Source organism: Salmo salar, chromosome 23 (genome assembly GCF_965601325.2).
Source record: "Salmo salar chromosome 23, fSalSal1, whole genome shotgun sequence".
Lineage (NCBI taxonomy): Eukaryota > Metazoa > Chordata > Actinopteri > Salmoniformes > Salmonidae > Salmo > Salmo salar.
Window position 1 is genome coordinate 27,087,230 of NC_138313.1, and position 22,148 is coordinate 27,109,377.

The 22,148-nt window shown below is 43.0% G+C and overlaps 1 protein-coding gene across 2 annotated transcripts in view; it reads right to left on the minus strand.

Moving 5' to 3' along the window:
- The window catches only part of LOC106584313 (solute carrier family 53 member 1), a 103,420-nt gene that overhangs the window by 73,767 nt on the left and 7,505 nt on the right, over positions 1 to 22,148 (minus strand). For both annotated transcript variants that reach the window (XM_082968006.1, XM_014169421.3), the window contains exon 2: positions 21,041 to 21,092. In XM_082968006.1, coding sequence (XP_082824132.1) covers positions 21,041 to 21,092 — 52 coding nt within the window. The remainder of the gene's footprint in view (positions 1 to 21,040; positions 21,093 to 22,148) is intronic.

The window sequence follows — 22,148 nt, forward strand, 5'->3', positions numbered from 1 at the left end:
GGATGCTACGTTAGCTAACTGGCTATGGCTATCCAACACTGGAACTCAAGTCAAGGTAATTTATTGCCACCAGGGCCCATGGGTTTAACTGCTAAACTGATTGCTGCCGACTACACTGTACTGCATGATTGTAGCGGGTTTACTAACTCTTGAGTCCAAGTAGCTATGTTGACTATGACGTGATAACAATTTAGGCTGTGTATTGCGGTTAGCAGTCATGATAGGAAGGTTTGGCTTGGAAAGGTTTTTTTGCCTGGTCACAGACTGCTGATGTGTTCTGCACTGAAGTCCACAAGCGAAGGAAAAAAGGTGAGAGGAGGAGAATGCAGACAGATGCGAGAAGGAATTATATATACACAATGAGATGTTTGTATGGGTCTGGTATGAAAGTGAACTCTGTTTGCGTGTGATCAGGGATGTATTTATTGCGCCAATTCTGTTGAAAAACATTTTTGAAATGGAAGCCAACGGAACGAATCGGGGATAAACACCTGAATTTGTCCAATAGAAACTCATGTTTACAACTGTTGGACTAATGATTACACCCTAGATCAGCTAGATGCAGGCAAGAGTGTGCAAGGAGGTACTGAATGTGTCACTGTCACCTAGATTACTCAAAATTCTCTCGACCTGTGCACCTACGTTGTAAAGTTTCATTCACAGGCTAGGTTGTAGCAACCGCCTGATGGGTACAGGGAAAATTTGAGTATCATGTAGTAGCTTAAACCTATTGATGTTACATTGAACTGGGTGAATAGAATATGAATGACAGTCATCCATTATGCTGTAATAGAAATAAGGCCATGTTCATTAAAAAGATAATCCCCCTCCCTCATCTTAAACGGCTCCGAACGCCACTGTTACTGTCATATCACGATTTCTAAATCTGTCATGGATGACCTACACACCAATGTTAACTGGGACTGTCTTGAGGCATTTTTGTATTTCTTACTGCAGTAGTAATACTAGGCTCCCTGGTGAGAGCTGATTCTGAGAATTGCATTGGAAAGCGCAAATAAACACATACGTCCAGCAGGCCATTCTTATTTGAGCTGCTAGCCATAATCTGGAGTTAGAGTACCAACAGCTCTCAGGCCATCTGGCCTGGTTGTGTGGGCTGTATACAGGAAATCAAGTCACCAGGGAGTCATGAAAAAATAAGACAAAAACAAACTCTGAAAATAATGGACCATTGAAGAAAGTTCATCTATGCTATTATGTTATGTTATTACGGCCACCTAAGTGATAACCAGCTGTTTTGATTTTGGTATCACTTTCCAATGCAATGCATTACACCTATAAAATGTTACCTATAAAAAGGCCAATCCAGAGGTCGTAACCATGGTAATGAACTGCTTTACAGGATATGCATCATATACAGAGGGAATGTGGCATCCAAACTTGATATTATTAGATTAGCTGCTATTTCCTGATTCAATTAAATCAGGAGGTATTGACCTTGCCTCTTGTAGTGACTCATGTTTCATCATAATCTGATTACAGTGAAGAATAAACCATTATGGTTCACACAATACAAAGTACCTGAGATCCCAACAGATATCACAAATAACCAGAACATTTTCTATTTTAGGGAACAGAATAAATCCGACGGGAGGTTTAAATGAAACCACCCCAAATTGCAGGTGATTTCATCCAACCGCAAAGCATTTACTTATGTTTTCTAATGTTCATGAGTCATTCGATCAATATGGCTTCCCAGAAACATCTGAAACAAATCCATAGCCATGGGCGAGCATTTAGGCTAACAGTGGGAAAGGAGGGAGAGAGGGAGAGAGGGAGGCTGGTTTGGGAGCTGGAGGGGGGGTGGGGGGGGGGTGGCACACTGTCAGTGGAGCAGCATGGGGCAGGGGGCTGCTGTGTTCAAAGAGCTCGGCGAGGGCAGGGGGGCTTTGTCTCTCAGTACAGAGAGCAGTGCCACTCCGTAATGTCATTCATTCAGGAGGCTGAAGAAATTCAGCTTTTTATTTATTGACCCTTATTTTACCAGGCCAGATGACTGAGAACATATTATCTTTTACAGCAATGACCTGGGGAAGAGTTACAGGGGGGTGAGAGGTGATGAATGAGCCAATTGGAAGCTGGGGATAATTAGGTGGCCATGTATCCAGGACACCAGGGTTAACACCCCTACTCTTACGATATGTTCCATGGGATCTTTAGTGACCACAGAGTCAGGACACCAATTTTAACTTCCCATCTGAAAGACAGCCCCTACACAGGGGAATATCCCCTTCAGAGGAGTGAGTGCCTTCTACTGGCCCACCAACACAACTACCAGCAGCATCTGGTCTCCCATCCAGGGACATACCAGGACCAACCCTGTTTAGCTTCAGAGCCAAGCCAGCAGTGGGGTGCAGGATGGTATGCTGCTGGCTTGGCCCCTAAGACCCTCACAAACTTCTACAGATGCACCATTGAGAGCATCCTGCCAGGCTGTATCGCCCACAGTCGCAGGGCTCTCAAGACGGTGGTGAGGACAGCTCAACGCATCATCGGGGTCACACTGCCTGCCCTCCAGGACATCTACAGCACCCGGTGTCACAGGAAGGCCAAGAAGATCAAGGACCTCAGCAATCCGAGCCAAGGCCTGTTCACCCTGCTACCATCTAGAAGGCGGAGACAGTACAGGTGCATCAAAGCTTGGACCGAGAGACTGATAGAAACTGTTTATCTCCAGGCCATCAGACTGTTAAACAGTAAATCACTAGCTGGCCTCCGCCCAGTACCCTGCCCTGAACCTTAGACAGTCACAAGCTGTTTACCACCCAGTACTCTACCCTACACATTAGAGAATGCTGCCCAATATACATAGTCATTGAACACTGGTCACTTTAATAATGTTTACATTATGTTTACCCACTTAATATGTAAATACTGTATTCAAGTCATGGCTCAGCCTATATAATTACTGCTGTACACACCATTCACATACATATACAGTGCCTTCAGAAAGTATTCATAGCCCTGGACTTATTCCACATGTTGCTGTGTTACAGTCTGTAGTCAAAATGGATTCAACAGATTTTTTTTATCTCACCCATCTACACACAATACCCTATAGACATTTTTTGCAAATGAAATACACCCCTTTGCTACGACACTCCAAATTGTGTTCAGGTGTATCCAATTTCCTTCGATTATCCTTGAGATGTCACTACAACTTGATTGGAGTCCACCTCTGCCCAACTGAATTGTTTGGACAGGGTTTAGAAAGAAAGACACCCATCTACAGTAGATAAGATCCCACAGTCTCCATGTCAGAGCAGAAACAACACAATGAAGTCCAAAGAACTGTCTGTCGATCTCTGAGATTGTGATGAGGCATATATCTGGGGAATGGTATAAAACAATTTCTAGAACGTTGAAAGTTTCCAAGAGCGCAGTGGTCTCCATCATGGGAAATTGAAAAAACAAATGGAACTATCCAGACTCTGCCTAGAGCTGGCCTTCCTGACCAAACTGAGTAACCGGGCAAGAAGGACCTTGGTCAGGGAGGTGACCAAGAATCCAATGACCAATTACAGAGTTCCTTTGCTGAGATGGGAGAACCTGACAGAAGGACAACAGTCTCTACAGCACTTCACCAATCTGGGCTTTATGGGAGAGTGGTCAGACAAAAGCCACTCCTCAAAAAAAGACGTTTGCAAAAAGGCACATGAAAGACTCAGATCATAAGGCAAATGACTGTGGTCTGATGAGACAAAAATGTAACTATTTGGCCTGAATATAAAGCGCTATGTCTGGACAAAACCAGACACAGCTCATCACCCGTCTAACACCATCCCGACCGTGACAGCATCATGCTTTTCAGCAGCAGGAACGGGGAGACTGGTAAGGATAAAGGGAACAATGAATGGGTCCAAATACAGGCAAATCCTTGATGAGAACCTGCTTCAGAGTGCAACTGACCTTAGACTAGAGGTCGACCGATTAGGATTTTTTTCAACGCCGATACCGATACCGATTATTGGAGGACCAAAAAAAAGCCGATACCGATTAATCGGCAGTTTTTTTTATTTTATTTGTAATAATGGCAATTACAACAATACTGAATTAACACTTATTTTAGCTTAATACATCAATAAAATCAATTTAGCCTCAAATAAATAATGAAACATGTTCAATTTGGTATAAATAATGCAAAAACAAAGTGTTGGAGAAGAAAGTAAAAGTGCAATATGTACCATGTAAGAAAGCTAACGTTTAAGTTCCTTGCTCAGAACATGAGAACATATGAAAGCTGGTGGTTCCTTTTAACATGAGTCTTCAATATTCCCAGGTAAGAAGTTTTAGGTTGTAGTTATTATAGGAATTATAGGACTATTTCTCTTTATACAATTTGTATTTCATATACCTTTGACTATTGGATGTTCTTATAGGCACTTTAGTATTGCCAGTGTAACAGTATAGCTTCCGTCCCTCTCCTCGCTCCTACCTGGGCTCGAACCAGGAACACATCGACAACAGCCACCCTCGAAGCAGCGTTACCCATGCAGAGCAAGGGGAACAACTACTCCAAGTCTCAGAGTGAGTGACGTTTGAAACGCTATTAGCGCACACCCCGCTAACTAGCTAGCCATTTCACATTGGTTACACCAGCCTAATCTCGGGAATTGATAGGCTTGAAGTCATAAACAGCGCAATGCTTGAAGCATTGCGAAGAGCTGCTGGCAAAACACACGAAAGTGCTGTTTGAATGAATGCTTACGAGCCTGCTGGTGCCTACCATTGCTCAGTCAGACTGCTCTATGAAATCATAGACTTAATTATAACATAATAACACACAGAAATCCGAGCCTTAGGTCATTAATATGGTCGAATCCGGAAACTATCACCTCGAAAACAAAACATTTATTCTTTCAGTGAAATATGGAACCGTTCCGTATTTTATCTAACGGGTGGCATCCCTAAGTCTAAATATTCCTGTTACATTGCACAACCTTCAATGTTATGTCATAATTATGTAAAATTCTGGCAAATTAGTTCGCAACGAGCCAGGCGGCCCAAACTGTTGCATATACCCTGACTCTGCGTGCAATGAACGCAAGAGAAGTGACACAATTTCACCTGGTTAATATTGTCTGCTAACCTGGATTTCTTTTAGCTAAATATGCAGATTTACAAATATATACTTCTGTGTATTGATTTTAAGAAAGGCATTGATGTTTAAGGTTAGGTACAGTCGTGCAACGATTGTGCTTTTTTCGCAAAGGCGCTTTTGTTAAATCATCCCCCGTTTGGCGAAGTTTGCTGTCTTTGTTAGGAAGAAATAGTCTTCACACAGTTCGCAACGAGCCAGGCGGCCCAAACTGCTGCATATACTCTGACTCTGTTGCAAGAGAAGTGACACAATTTTCCTAGTTAAAAGAAATTCATGTTAGCAGGCAATATTAACTAAATATGCAGGTTTAGAACTATATACTTGTGTATTGATTTTAAGAAAGGTATTGATATTCATGGTTAGGTACACGTTGGAGCAACGACAGTCCTTTTTCACGAATGCGCACCGCATCGATTATATGCAACGCAGGACACGCTAGATAAACTAGTAATATCATCAACCATGTGTAGTTAACTAGTGATTATGATTGATTGATTGATTGTTTTTTATAAGATAAGTTTAATGCTAGCTAGCAACTTACCTTGGCTTCTTACTGCATTCGCGTAACAGGCAGGCTCCTCGTGGAGTGCAATGTAAAGCAGGTGGTTAGAGCGTTGGACTAGTTAACCGTAAGGTTGCAAGATTGAATCCCCGAGCTGACAAGGTAAAAATCTGTCGTTCTGCCCCTGAACAAGGCAGTTAACCCACCGTTCCTAGGCCGTCATTGAAAATAAGAATGTGTTCTTAACTGACTTGCCTAGTTAAATAAAGGTGTAAAAAAAATAATAATAATCAGCCAAATCGGTGTCCAAAAATACCGAAGTCCGATTGTTATGAAAACGTGAAATCGGCCCTAATTAATCGGCCATTCCGATTAATTGGCCGACCTCTACCTTAGACTGGGGCAAAGATTTACATTCCAACAGGACAATGACCCCAAGCATACAGCCAAAGCAACGCTGGAATGGCTCCAGAACAATAATGTGAAAGTCAGACTTGAATTCCATTGAAAATCTGCAAGGAAGAATCCCCAAGTCCAGATGTGCAAAGCTGATAGACATACCCAAAGCTATAATCGCAGCTAAAGGTGCTTCTACAAAGTATTGACTCAGGTGTGTGAATACTTATGTAAATTGTGTCCTGTATATTTTATTTTCACTTTGTCATTAAATAAATCTATTTAATCCATTTTTTATTCAGGCTGCAACACAACAGCATGTGGAATAAATCATGGGGTATGAATACTTTCTAAATGGCACTGTATATTTATTTACATTCCGGACTGTGACATTGCTCATTCTGATCCGTCTTAATTTCTTGTTCTTTTTTGGGGGGGGGGTGGGGAGATAATGTGTGTATTGCTAGATATTGCTGAATTGTTGGAGCTAGAAACATAAGCATTTCGCTGCAACTGTGATAACATCCGCTGCAACTGTGTGCGCCACCAATAACCGTTGATTTGATTAATCTAGGCTCAGTCCAATTAGACCGGGAGAATGGTGTAAACATATACGGTAAGCATATATGGGGATTGAGGTTCAACGAGAGAGAGAGGTGTGAACTTGAAGTGTGTTGAACAAAAACAAAGGTGCTAGATCCCGGATATGAAAGGGTGTCTAGGCCTTGAGTCTGTGTGTGGCAGGAAAAGGAGAGATTGGCCAGGTTGTCAGAGGTTGTCTGTTAAAAATGGGTCAGTGTGTCTGACCCTGTTAATTCAAGCCTGGTATGAGCTTGTCCTTCAGAAAGCTCAGACTCTCTAATGCACTCGTAATGCACAGCCCTGACTAAGTACTTCCTGTCATGTAGAACTGCTGCCAGAAGGAAGACAAAGGCTAGCTCTGATCTAAGGTTATGCAAAGCAGACAAGCTGCTACAGTAGCTAAATAACAGATCTGGAAATCAGTAAGGCTAGGCCTATGTCAATGGACGATTCTTTAAAAAGCATTATCTTTATCCCTGTTAAGAGATCACAAGTATAACATGAGGTCTTCAATCTTTGATCTATTTTCATGGCCTAGAAATTTTGTCAGCTATCAACAGCCAAATGAAAACAGAAGGTTTTTCACCTTGAATGTCAAAGAAAACATTAAAAAAAAAGAAAAGATTTTGCTCCCTCCTGGGTGCCATGGTTACCTTTGGCTGCGAGGTCAGCTCTCCTGTTTTTGAAGAAAAAACACTTACGTAAACAGTCACTGAATCACATAACTAGACACACATCTCAAGTCATTAAAATGCCTATGAGGAAATTAAAACGAGTGCTTATAGCAAATGGCACTTTCATGCCAAGGGAACAATAGGTTATCCATGCTCAATTGAACTGCATACTAATTGGGTAATCACAGAGTCTAATTATAAGATGTTGACTGGTAGGACAACATGCATTTTGCCTGTGGGGAAAGAAATGCTAATCATAGACAAATTGTTGTTTCTTAAGCCACAATAAAATAGTTGAAGGTAACAATAGGGCAGGTCAGTTGTATAGCATATAAACAGATAGGGAAATGGTTAACCACACTGGGCAGGTGGTGGGCTGGTTAGTTTTGGTGGTGATGGTAAAAGACAGAGGACGCATAGGGGTGAGTCTCCTCAATCAGAGTTAGTACATTAGGGCTCTTCTCCACCGGTGGTATGATGCTTCTCTTCCTGGCGCCACCCAGTCGTCCCCAGGACACAGAGGCCATGTGTGAAAACTCTGATGCAGGATTAGACTCACCATACCACTGTAATTGGTTATTATTAACACTCATCACGAATACATTATCCACAAGCTGCGGATGATATGAAATATGCAATTTTCCTGAGGCCACGAAGTGTTACCAATTAAAGACGCTGACATTCTTGTCCTAGATCTACTAGCTCAACGGCAGAAATTCTTGGATGGTTTTCCAACAGCTGCACAAACGAGGCACTAGAAACTGTAACCCTGTGTATGGCGTGCCAGCAAGCGTGCGTGTGTGAATGTGTGGCAGTCCAGTGTCTCCAGGAATAAGCTGGCTGGTCAAAGATGAAAGAAAGGAATGCTGGTCCATCTCTCCAGTCTCCACAAAGAGAATATTACAAATAAAAAATGTTATATTTTAAAGGAAAACTTTCAACTGTTAGCCACATGAAGCCATCTTTAAAGTCGGTGGCTTGATTGCAACGAACAGGCAGAACTTAACACGCTCGTGCAGGTTACCACTGGATTTCCTAAAACATTACTAAACGGGAGATTACATGCACCTGCTGGCTAAACTAAGCTTGATTGCAACGAAAAACCAACAAGGGAAAACCAGCAGATTAGTTGATCTGTCTCATTGACCTCTCATCAGAAACCGTAAGCCTGATGAATGAGTATAAGAATATAGAAGTAGTAGGCCTATATTTGTTTCAAACGTTTCACCTTAATTGACAAAATAATATAATATTTAACATTCAAAATAACTTTATAGACTATATTTTCATTTGATCAAAAAACATAGATTATATAACTCAAATCACAATTTACTTGATTTAGTTACACATTTCAAGTATGGACTCTCCAGGGATTTTATACCCCCAATATTGATAAGAAATGACCATATCAGACTATTTATTTTAAAGACAGTTGTATTCAATGGATTACATAAATTGGAAATGAATAAAATAATTAGAGCATGCTACACCATCAACATCAGTTCATTTGTATTTGTCTTTATTATGGATTCTCATTAGCTGCTGCCAAAGCAGCAGCTACTCTTCCTGGGATCCAGCAAAAGTAAGGCAGTTTATACAATTTTAAAAACATTACAATGCATTCACAGATTTCACAACACACTGTGTGACCTCAGGCCCCTACTCCACCACTACCACATATCTACAGTACTAAATCCTATTGTATGTATAGTGCGTATGTTATGTGTGTGTGTGTGTGTGTGTGTGTGTGTGTGTGTGTGTGTGTGTGTGTGTGTGTGTGTGTGTGTGTGTGTGTGTATGTCTGTGTGTGTGTGTCTGTGCCAATGTTTGTGTTGCTTCACAGTCCCCGCTGTTCCATAAGGTGTTTTTTAATCTGTGTTTGAAATCAAATTTTACAGCTTGCGTTAGTTACTTGATGTGGAATAGAGTTCCATGTAGTCATGGCTCTATGTAGTGCTGTGTGCCTCCCATAGTCTGTTCTGGACTTGGGGACTGTGAAGAGACCTCTTGTGGCGGGGTCTTGCGGGGTATGCATGGGTGTCCGAGCTTTGTGCCAGTAGTTTAGACAGACAGCTCGGTGCATTCAACATGCCAATCCTCCCATAAATAAAAGTAGTGATGAAGTCAATCTCTCCTCCACTTTCAGCCAGGAGAGATTGGCATGCATATTATTAATATTAGCTCTCTGTGTACATCCAAGGACCAGCTGTGCTGCTCTGTTCTGAGCCAATTTACATTTTCCTAAGTCCTTTTTTGTGGCACCTGACCACACGACTGAACAGTAGTCAAGGTGCGACAAAACAGGGCGCCTGTGGGACCTGCCTTGTTGATATTGTTGTTAAGAAGGTAGAACATCGCTTTATTATAGACAGACTTCTCCCCATCTTAGCTACTACTACATCAATATGTTTTGACCATGACAGTTTACAATCTAGGGTTACTCCAAGCAGTTTAGTCATCTTAACTTGCTCAATTTCCACATTATTTATTACAAGATTTAGTTGAGGTTTAGGGTTTAGTGAGTGTTTTGTTCCAAATACAATGCTTTTAGTTTTAGAAATATTTAGGGCTAACTTATTCCTTGCCACCCACTCTGAAACTAATTGCAGCTCTTTGTTGAGTGTTGCAGTCATTTTAGTCGCTGTAGTAGCTGACATGTATAGTGTTGAGTTATCCGCATACATAGACACTGGCTTTACTCAAAGTCAGTGGCATGTCGTTAGTAAAAATTAAAAAAAGCAAGGGGCCTAAACAGCTACCCTGGGGAATTCCTGATTCTAACTGGATTATATTTGACAGGCTTCCATTAAAGAAAACACTCTGTGTTCTGTTAGACAAGTCTCTTTATCCGCATTATAGCAGGGGGTGTAAAGCCATAACACATACTTTTTTCCAGCAGCAGACTATGATCGATATGTCAAAAGCTGCACTGAAGTCTAACAAGACAGCCCCCACAATAATTTTATCATCAATTTCTCTCAGCGAAATCATCAGTCATTTGTGTAAGTGCTGTGCTTGTTGAGTGTCCTTCCCTATAAGCATGCTGAAATTCTGCTGTCAATTTGTTTACTGTGAAATAGCATTGTATCTGGTCAAACACAATTTTTTCCAGAAGTTTACTAATTGTTGGTAACAGGCTGATTTGTCGACTATTTGAGCCAGTAAAGCGGGCTTTACTATTCTTGGGTAGCGGAATGGCTTTAGCTTCCCTCCAGGCCTGAGAGCATATACTCTCTAGTAGGCTTAAATTGAAGATGTGGCAAATAGGAGTGGCAATATCGTCTGCTATTATCCTCAGTAATTTTCACATTCATATAATGTGTCAGGTAAATTGCCCCAGTAGATTTGCCCCGGTAAAGAAGGAAATACTTTGTTTCAGTTGGACAGAATGATTGTCAAAAAGATAAGGACTGAGTTTTTCCGATGATAATACCAACCAGAGATTGAAATGGTCTTGAAAAATGTTGGCTGCAATCAAGACTGAAAGATAACCTCGACATCCGCATTAGAGTGGTAATTCGCTGGCCAATGTTGGCTGCAATTGAGATCAGCTGTGCGGGTGATTTTAGCACGTATTGATGGTTTAACGTGAGATCAACTGCCGATAATCTGGCAGCTTTCAATGGTTGCAATTGGCCCATTCAGTTCTACTGCTACACCAGAAACATATCAGAAACTTGGATCTTTGATAATGGCATAATATGGTTTATTTCAGGATAACTGCCATATCCACTTGAGTCACAACAGCATTACTTTACTGATAATGAACATACTCAGCTTTGTGAAATATTGCTGTAGCACAAACATTTTCCTTTCCACATAATTTATCGTTTGTACTTTCTAGCTGTGTAAACCACAAACACACACTATACTGTATATCTATCCAATCCTCTAAATACACTGTATGTCTAACTTAACAGTGGCTTTCCATAACTGGGATAAATTACGAGAATCGTGAAGAGAGGCCATATTTCCAATCTAACACACAGTTAATAATTCAACATTTAATATAAAATAACAAGTTGTCCAGGAACAATATCATTGAATAATTGATTCACTGCACTCTCCTCCCATGCCACTGGATATGAATCACATTTTAAAGAATCAGAAAACCATATTACTTCCTCAATGCTTTGACCCCCTGCCCTCAAATGTGCTTCATATGGCCATCCTCTTGAAGTAAAAACAAAGTGGAGAGGTGACCCATTGCTATTCTCAGTGACATTTTGCAACATTATGTAAATACACTTCATTGTCCATCCCTGTAATGAGAGCACTTAACAGAGGAGAGAAAAGTTGGTCCCCAAGGCTCCAGCTCACCACTGTACTGTCTTCCATTCACTGTCACTGTCAATGTCACCAGTCTCTCTTCCTCTCCTAGTTTATCCCAGAGGCACAACTGAACAGGGGGAGCTCCATCTCATTGCAGAAATGGCCAATTTCTCCCTCTCTATCACTCCCGCTCTCTCTCTCTCGCTCTCTCTCACACACCCACACTAACCCCATGGGAAGACACTCAATTTAAACCAACATGGCTCTGCTAACAGAAGCACTTGGATACATTCCTAGTTCCTACTGGCCATTTGAAATAGATCCCTCTTTGATTGCTGCCAGGTAGACAGAGTAAAATAGAGCATCTAGTCCTGCCGTTGTATACAATGAATCTGTCAATAGCAGATAGGGAAGAAGCTTTACCATAATCTTCCATCTAGTTTGAGAATTTCTGAGCTATTTTCTGTCTCCAACCTCTGTGGTTCCTGTCATCACCTGCTCCCCCTGCTGAGCATTAGAATATAGATTAAAGAAAGTCAGTGTGCGAGACAGTGGGAGATGGAGGGAGGGAGGGGCCGACACAGACCTCAAGCAACAGCCACCTGACAGCAGGTTACCCAGGAGGATACCAGCAGCCAATCAGCTAACAGTCTCCAGCCATCTCTCCAGAGGGACAATGGACAGACGGGCAGATTTGAGCGCTGAAGGACACCGTCTCTCCTACACACTGCTGGCGCGTGTGCCCATGCACAAACACAAACACACACAGGGGCACAACGCTTCGTATTGTGTGTTTATACATACAGTACTGCGATAGTTTCAAAGTGAAGTGATTTGTTTGAGCCGAAAGAAGTCAATGAGGGAAAAAACGTGATTAAGAAATAGCTTTGTGCGAGTCGAACATCGTTTCCCAATTAAACTAATTGTGCTTGTAGATAATGAACAGTTTCTCATTTCCCCAGCTCAGCAGCTTTGGAAGACAAATTGTTTACCAGAAAGATTAGAAGAGCATGTAATGAATGCATTTCATTTGCCTCAACACAAATAAAAGGGACTTGAAATACCTCAGCGGATGGTACTGCCACCATCGTCCATAGTTCACCCCCTCCTACGCCTGGGTGTTTGTGCACTCTGTGAGAGAGAGATGCGATAAACTCATAGGACAGACAAGGGCATAGTAGCCTATGTCTCTATTTTTCTCAGACAGTATTTGGCTTTTTGGGCTCCACACTCATGACATATTGTGCTGTCATAATCTTAATGGATATGGATTGAATAATACACAATAATTCAATAGATTTCTTTGAAATACCATAACCATGATCAAAATTGATAATCTTGAAGAGGACGCAATACGCCACAACCCATGCAAGATTGATCATGTCCATGAATCCCAAAAAAAGGTTAAGTTTGACATAACATGACAGCGGCAGCCGCCAAGCTAACTGATTCGGCTTTGGCCTGACTAAAAATGCTACAGTAACCTGTCACGGTGAACAGAACAAGCCAACTGAGCAGAGACTATGTCTGAGAGTCTTTTAATCGTGAACAAACACTCTCACTCCTGAGACCCGCATCATCTCATTCTCATCTCAGTCTGTCTGTTGGCTATCAGCCCATCCATATGATACCCAGATTACTGCCAACACACAGCACACTAACATGCTGGTCTCCATCCATACTTCCTTTGTATGAGAGAGATGGCGCTAACCTACTGACAGACCTACTGCTCATATACCTTAAAAGGCTAAGTGCCAGTTCTCCGGAAAGACCTGGACTACTGCGAGCACCAATAACCTGGTGCGCTCCCCTGTCCCATCCCATTCTCAACACCCATTCAGGCGAGATCTAATTCACAGATGAATAATGGATGGAAAGACTTTCATCTATCAAGGTTTTTTCCCCCCCTCTTCTCTTGCACTATAGCTGCAGAGATAATGTGCTCTCTCTTATGTACATATTGTCATTTTATTCCTTTTGCCTATTTTCTGAATAACTGTAACATGTAAATATTGTGTCGTTCCTGGAAGCTGTTGCCGTAGTGATAACCAAAAGACCCCCCTCTCCTCTCTCTCTCTCTCTCTCTCTCTCCTCTCTCTCTCTCTCTCTCTCTCGAAGTTGCACACATGAGGAACCTTTTTAGTAGCCTAGGGTCTGGGAAAAATGTGGCCTTTTACAAACGCATTTCATGCAACTCTAAGTAATTTTACATGACTGGAGACTATTGGAGACGATTGTACTGTAAATATTTCAAAAGGCCTGTTTTGTCAGCATGCTGTTTTTTCACTGACAGATTTGCCACGCATTCCCAACTGTAGGCTATTCCTTGTTATATACTGGGTGGTTCAAACCCTGAATGCTGATTGGCTGAAATCCGTGGTATATCAGACCGTATAACATGGGTATGACAAAACATTTATTTTTACTGCTCTAATTATGTTGGTAACCAGTTTATAATAGCAATAAGGCACCTCGGGGTTTGTGATATATGGACAATATACCATGACTAATGTCTGTATCCTAGCATTCCACGTTGCGTCGTGTATCAGAACAGCCCTTGGACGTGGTATATTGGCCATATGCCACACCCCCCTCGGCCCTTATTGCTTAATTATTGGGCTACAATCCACAGCTAGGCTATTTTTCAAAAGAAGCTATGGATCCTCTGTGGCTAAATAACAGACCTTCTCATGGTGTAGTAGGCTATTCTGAATGACTTTATTTATTTATGAACAGACAGCAGTAATTCTATATGTTTTTTTGTCGGGGCAGGAGAATTAGCGAAGAGGCAACTCAAAAGAACTTTGATCGCTTTTGTTAAAATGTTTACATTGCAAAAAGTAGAGGATGAGAGGTACAGGATCCAGGTACACCTCATGAGGTGAGAGGTACAGGATCCAGGTACACCTCATGAGGTGAGAGGTTACAGGATCCAGGTACACCTCATGAGGTGAGAGGTACAGGATCCAGGTACACCTCATGAGGTGAGAGGTACAGGATCCAGCCAAATAGGTTCCGGTACAAAACGGAGAGGTGCCGGATACTGTTCAAATTAAGCACTGTTTTAAACTTAACCCTAACCTTAACTGTAACCTTAACCACACTGCTAACCTTATGCCTAACCCTAAAATAAAAGCCCATTTTGACTTTGCAGCTGGCCCATATAGTGGAAACCTTAGCTCTACCCCAGGACAAGATTCATCCCAATAAAGGGCAACTTGTAAGGAGAGGGAGCGAAAAGGCCACATCTCCCCACTCCTTCATCCAATTAGTCCCCTGCTTTTTCGTTGTTCATTACCCTGATTCGATTAATCTATAACCTTGAGTTTCCTCTCAGCTCTTTATTGACCCTCCCCATCCTCCCATCTCCCTCTCTGGAGCACCAGTCAGTATGTTGATTATCCTAGTAGACTTCCCTCAACTCCTTGATATCTTTAACAATCTCCACTTTGATAAATGCCCCCAGGCTTCTTCCTCCTCTCCTCCTCCTGTAAAAGCAGTAGCACGCGAGGCTTTTTCTACAGATGCACGGCCAGAAAACGGAGATACGGGTGGCACCAGGCAGCTAGCGCTGCTAAGGAGGAATAAACCCACAAACACTGAGCAATTAGCATTTTCATCCAAATCAGAGAGGCAGCTTGTGAAGCTGCCCATCAATAATGCAGGCTGGTGGGAGACCCTGGCTGCTAGGCTACTGGCCCACAGAACGTACAGGGCTGTGTCCTTGGGCTACTGAGACTGGGGAAGGCTCCAGCTCAGAGCTCCTGCTTAGATCCACACAGGGGCCTCTCCTATTGCCGGGCCCACTGTAATAACAGCTGCTAGACCTAGACACACGTGAGTGGAATAACAATCACTAAAATAATACCACCACCAGGCTTCAAATAGCCAGCCATGTCCTTTAGCAACCAACAGCAACAGACAAAATGGAAGGCCGCCGATCGCAGAAGACGGAGAGCTGCGAGTGGAAAGCAGCCTGGAAGGTGGAGGTCTCTGGGAGTGTGATTCATGTTAGCGCTTTCATTAAGTGGATTACGTACTTATCTCACATCAATATTCCTCCTCGTACGAATTAATTGGCACTAAAAGGGGAGTGGCAGCGATGAGGCAACAGGAGCCATTGTGATGACGTTTTTACTACCATGTTTATTTTCCTTAATTAATGCAATGGTGGTTTTGAAGTGCAATAGTAAATGTGTCCAGTTGAGGTACGTGAACAAAAGACTGCCATATTGAGGATGAAAGAGATCGAGCATAGTGTTGTTCAGTGGTCTTTGACCAGAGAAAAGCAGGCAGGCTAATTGCTAGTGCCTGCTCTCTCAGCAGGCATCAAGCTTGTCCCCCTCTCCTTTGTGATAACAGCTCTGCTTACTGCTCCACTCTGGACGACCTTCACCAATGCAGACTGGGGAGTCTGTCTGTGGCTGAAGCCAAACCCACCCACCCACACACACACACACACAACTATCTCACACATTTTACAACCAACAAGATAACTTCTAATATTGTCTCCCTCCATGTCAAGTTTCCTACATAATAATCTGATTGGTGGGCTCTTTGGTCTGAGTTACCTGAAGTATGCTGGAGCCCATCTGCTGGTATTGAACCTGAGGGCTGAAGTTGAGACACAATTGCTTTTCTGCTGTTATTGATTCAGCTGCATAAAACATTAAACGGTTTTGAGGTTTCAGGAGACACCCCTGGATTTCTATGAGGAGCTACACAGGAAGAAAAACTCCACATGACAAAGGGGCTGAAGTTGGTTGGCTGAGCCAATAGCTAGCAGTATAGTATAAACACATACTTTATAACATCTATTGTATTCCATACAAAACACAAAGGCTAGCTGTGTAATCAAGGTATGAACAGTCCAGAGGAGGCTGGTGGGAGGAGCTATAGGAGGACGGGCACATTGTAATGGTTGTAATGGAATAAACGGAACGTAGTCAAACGTGGTTTGCATGTGTTTGAGACCGTTCCATATTTTCCATTCCAGCCATTACAATGAGCCCTTCCTCCTATAGCTCATCCCACCAGCCTCCTCTGGAACAGTCATTTAATACTCCACTGCAATAACAGTGTAATCAGGCTGCACTGAGGGCCATGTTGCCTGCTGGGTCAGAAACAGTGGTCAGTGGGACTGCTGTGAGGAGAGAGGGGGGAGGGCTCAGCCTGTCCAGAAGGCTGCTCTTCTGCCCAACTGAACCATCATTCTTTATTATGGTGCTTTATCCTTTTACAGTCCGTCTCAAACTGCTGCTGCTCCATACAGTAATAACACTGAACCACACAGATACAGAGGCATCATGCATCAAACATCAACAACGACTGTACTCAGCGGAAGACACGGAAAGACTCCCCTCATTCCATTCAAACTGCCATTTCACGCCTGGCTTTCAGTCCTCCAAGCTACGTATTATAGAGCAACCTAGAGAGACTATAAAACATTTTACTGCCAGTTTGTGATAAAGACAGCTAACTTAGTGTACGTGCTTGGCTGTGGGAAATCATCTTTATGGTGTCCTCCTGTGAGCAGTCAACATCACAACCCTCCCCCCACATTCCCCCTCTACCTTGGTCAAGCTGTGGGGGGAGGGGGGTGGACCCCGCCCTTCCCCATGTGAATCATCCTAGAACCCCCCTGATGTAACTCTGCCAATAGACTAGGCCACTAAGGCATGTAACAATACTGACAAATAGTTCCGGAGGCACACTAATTCCTCCCATTGCTGAGTTCATCTGCAGTTATCGTTTTAAAATCTCATAATCGGCAGGCTAATTGAATTGGACTTGATCTAATTTAGGGAGACCTCCGTTTGTAGGCCCGCGGATCAATTTCCAAAAACGGGGCCTTTTTCTTTTGAACTCAGTCAGGGTCTCATTGTTGACAGTTAGAAGAGTAGAAAACACAAGGTGCCGTTTCGAAACTTGGTTGTGCATCAGCAGCTTTCTTCTTGTTATGTCACTCACTGTTTTGATTGATAAATTAGTCTAGACAACTATCTAACCTTGTAATAACCATGAACGAATACCGACCGGTCAAGCTGGGCACCTCCAGGTGGTCCCCATTGAATTTGTTATTGCAGGAAATTAACCAAATCTGGTACAACACATTTAGTTAAGAGAGTTAAGTAGTAGATTGTTTGCACAAATCAGTTGACTGCATGTGTGTGTATGAATGTGGGTTAGCAGACCCGCGAGCCACTTCAGCCCCTCATGATGAGTTCAGATTCTTCGCGGCCCCCAACCCCCATCAAAGTTGCCCATCCCTGATCTAATTCAATCTTACTGGAGAGAGACAGAGAGGAGGAGCCTGAGCTCAGGCCAGATGCTCCTCAGTTCATTCTCCTGGACTGAGCTGCAGTGCAAACGCTGTTCTAATTAAAACTAGGGAGCAAGAACAAAGGATCTCCCAAGAGGTTAAATGCCATAGAGGACACTACAAGCACTCTGATGCTGTATGGAACTAGAACAAGCTCTCTTAATTACTGAACATTTATCCGAGGCAGGTAGGTAGCGCTGATCAATGCATTTCTGTCCAAATTAAAAATGACTTTCCTCATCAGTCCTGAAAACAGGTTTATGTTTACTCTTTATAGAGAAGGTCACAGTGTAGCAATTGTTTGGGAATTGATTACAGACTAAAACCTTCATCAACACAACAGGTAGTATTGTATGGACAATACAGTATTGAGTCAGGAGTTGTATCATTCATATCTTTCTAAAATGTCTCTCACATCCAAACCATCCAAACCATGTCCTCAGCCTGACCACAGGAAAGCCTACGGTGTTGAGAACAGTGGACACACAACCCACTGTGCTGCTACCCCTGCCGCTACCCATCAATGTCTTGGGGTGCTTGTTGACAAGATTCTTTGTGGAGCTCAACTTGTGGAGCTGAACTTCATATCCCCTTAGGCTTCCAATGCCCTGTTCACAGTGCTCATCATACACATACTGTAGGGCATATCCTACCTTAATCATTGAAAAGGCATGTATAAAACATAGAAAGAATCTCAAACCCTAAGGGACTACAACTGCCCAATTTCCTTGTTGGTTCGAGTAACATGCACTTCTGGGGTATCTGATAGAAGCCTGGATGAAGAGAAGGCCCTTACAGAGGCTTTTGAAGTGCTGTATTCCTTCATGTTGAATCTCTACTATAACTATTTCAGGTAGCGGGGTCAGCTCGAGGGTGCGGTAATAACCCAGTAAATTGTCTCCCGGAGGCACCAGTACTCTCACAGAATACCAAACCTGACTCAGACACGGCAGGCCTCGCCGTCGAGAGAGAGAAAAACTTCTCAGAAATCACATTCCCGTAATTACTCTTTCTTTGAGGGGTGATATAATAAAATCATCCCTTTTTTTAACTCAATCCGATTTGAAACAGGGTCTGTGTGACGAGAAATGCTGTGCTAAGCGTGTATTTCACGGGAAGCCTGTTAATCTCGTTCCTCATATGAAAAGTAAAGTGTCTGGCGCTGAAGTACAGGGGTTCAAAATCAAATCAAACTGTATTGGTCACAGGGCCTTCCGAGTGGCGCAGCGGTCTAAGGCGCTGCATCACAGTGCTAGCTGTGTCACCACAGATCCTGGTTCGATCCCAGGCCGGGAGACCCATGAGGCGGCGCACAATTAGCCCAGCGTCGTCCGGGTTTGGAGAGGTTTTGGCCGGCCGGGTTGTCCTTGTCCCATCGCGCTCTAGCGACTCCTGTGGTGGGCCGGGCACATGCCAGCTGACACGGTCGCCAGTTGTACAGTGTTTCCTCCGACACATTGGTGCAGCTGGCTTCCAGGTTAAGTGGGCAGTGCGACTTGGTTGGGTCGTGTTTTGGAAGAAGCACAGCTCTCGACCTTCGCCTCTCCCGTGTCCGTACGGGAGTTGCAGCGATGGGACAAGACTGTAACTACCAATTGAATATCACAAAAATGGGGTAAAGAAATGAAATAATAATATATTGTATTGCTTACATACACATTTAGCAGATGTTACAGTGGGTGTAGCGAAATGCTGGTGTTCCTAGCTCCAACAGTGCATTAGTGTCTAACAATTCAACAACCTTCAATATGTGTTTCAGTACAGTAGCTGGTCCCATGTATTCCTTCTCCTATTTCTCTGTTTTTCCATTATTTTACTCTTCATGGTGGCTTCAGGAGTGACCTACATATGGCAGCTCTGACAGGGGGCAGACAGGATGTGATTCATCAGCCATCTTGGGGACAACCTCACACCCCCAGGAGAATGTTTAAAGGAGACAGCTCATATGTTATCACCAAACTAGACACACAGACAACTCTGTCATTTAGGCTTCACATGCCATCATTGGTTGAAATATGAGGTGAAAGTTTGGCTGATTAATCGTACTGTCAACGGCCGTTCACTAGGCTTTTCTCCTCTCACCACGATGCGACTAGAGACTATAAACACAGACTGACAGTGTGGTCTTTGTCAGATTATTCCATGCTTCATGAGTGGTGAGTGAGTCTTCTTTTGGAGTCGTATAGCGTAAACCGACCATTCCTTCAACTTGTCAACATGGACAGAGTCAGAGTGGGTCCCGGGCAGCATTGAGCAAATTCTCAGTTCTGCTTCTTTTTCCTGCATGCTCGTTCCAGCCCTGTTCATCTCCTAGCCTGTCAACCGCACCTGCCAACTTCCTCTTTTCCATTCCACCAGAACTTTGGTTTTGGAAACATAAAAGTCAGACCAGAGGAGGCTTGGACACACCACTCTCTCCACACACACACACACACACACACACACACACACACACACACACACACACACACACACAGAACCACTGACTGGAAATAATGTCTCTCTCACACCTTAACAGAAAGGCCCGGCCCGTCGGCCCAGTCTCCTGGAAGTAGAACCTTCAGAGAGATGCAGCTCCCCAGTGAACTAGAACTAGACACTGTTCACAGCTCAGTGGCAGACCGTTCAACCATCACATCTGGGGAGAGTCCTCACGCAGTCCTCCACACAGAGCAGCACTTCTGTGTATGATGTAAGTAGGATATGCATTCTGCCATGTAAACCAATTCTAGCGTGACAACTCAGGCATTCATCTAAATATTGTTGTTGGATGTTGAGCATGTATTATGCAACCATTGTATTTAGAGGACTTCTATAAGAGGACTCTTTCCACTCACAATGAACTCTGTTGTGGTCATCCAGTGACTAACTGCACTGCAACTGAAGAACTCTTAACTCCCATCACTCTGCATCTAAAAACAAACCATTACGCTGGTCCCTGTCACGCCTCGCTAGCAGCCTGACGTTGTATATTAATTATAGCCAAAGGCCTTATTTCAGCACTGCACAGCGGCGGGGAAGTCACTGCACCCAGTGGCTGCTGGGTCGTGTGAGGGGTGGCTGGATGATCACTGGAATTGTCTCTATTTTTAGCAGGGCCTGTTATTTTGGGTTGTCAGTACGGGTGCGGCAGCGAGCTCATTCTGCCCGTGGACCAGGAGTTGACTTACCTTCTATGGATGGGGCCTGGTCCTGGGCAGCATACAGCATATTCTTGAACGCCTGGAAAGGGAAAAAACAGAGGGATAATCACTCATCAGTTTCTCTACTGTACAAGCAATGACCTGTTGATGTTTAATCAAATCAATCAACGCCTTTTCATATGAGTAAATGATTGCAATAATTAGTGGGGTGATCGTAATGAACACGATATTATTGATTGATAAATTCAAGTAATCTACTTACATAGCCATTCTCATGAATATTTTGATAAGTCAATTACTTCACACAAATGAAGAAAGAAGACAAAGAAAACTATGTAGTATATTGATAGTATATCTGAAATTTCCAAACTCAGTACATTTTATTTCACCTTTATTTAACCAGGTAGGCTAGTTGAGAACAAGTTCACATAATGTCTACAGGGAAAAATAACCATCTTTCGGCAACAATCCGCAAGATGTGTGAAGATAATGATTCCAGACGGAGTTATAGGACATCAATGTCGCTGTATTTAACCATGATGTCTGATGGACACAATTTCCCTGTCACATTTCACATCTCTCAAATGAAACAGAGATAGAGGCTAGTTCTTATCAGTTCTTACAGTTGTTATCACACCCAAAGATTGTGTCTGTGGTTGAAAAGGGACCACAGATGTGCAGGGCAAGTTTTTTTTCATGACATTGTTGATGGTGCTCTTCTAAAATCACATCCCTTATTTTCAGAGAAACCAAATGCATTGCAGATTGTTCTGTACACGGATGAAATAGAGTTCTGTAATCCACTAGGATCGTTTGCATCAAAAAACAAGTTGTTAATGGTGTACTACACCCTAGGAAATATAAATCCAAAATACAGGTCTAAACTGGCTGCTATCAGGCTACCTGCCATGGCTAGATCAGCAGACCTCTGTCAATCTGGTGTAGATGTAAAATTGAATAGAATCAAGGAAGACATGGATGCATTGTACAGTGGAGTTAAAATGCAAACTATTAACGATATATGGTGCCATGGTCTCTCTCTGTGGAGACACCCTGGCACAACATAAACTGGCAGGGTTCAAAGAGGGTGTGGGCTTTGCCTACAGTAAGTGCAGACACTGAGTGTTCTTTTGAG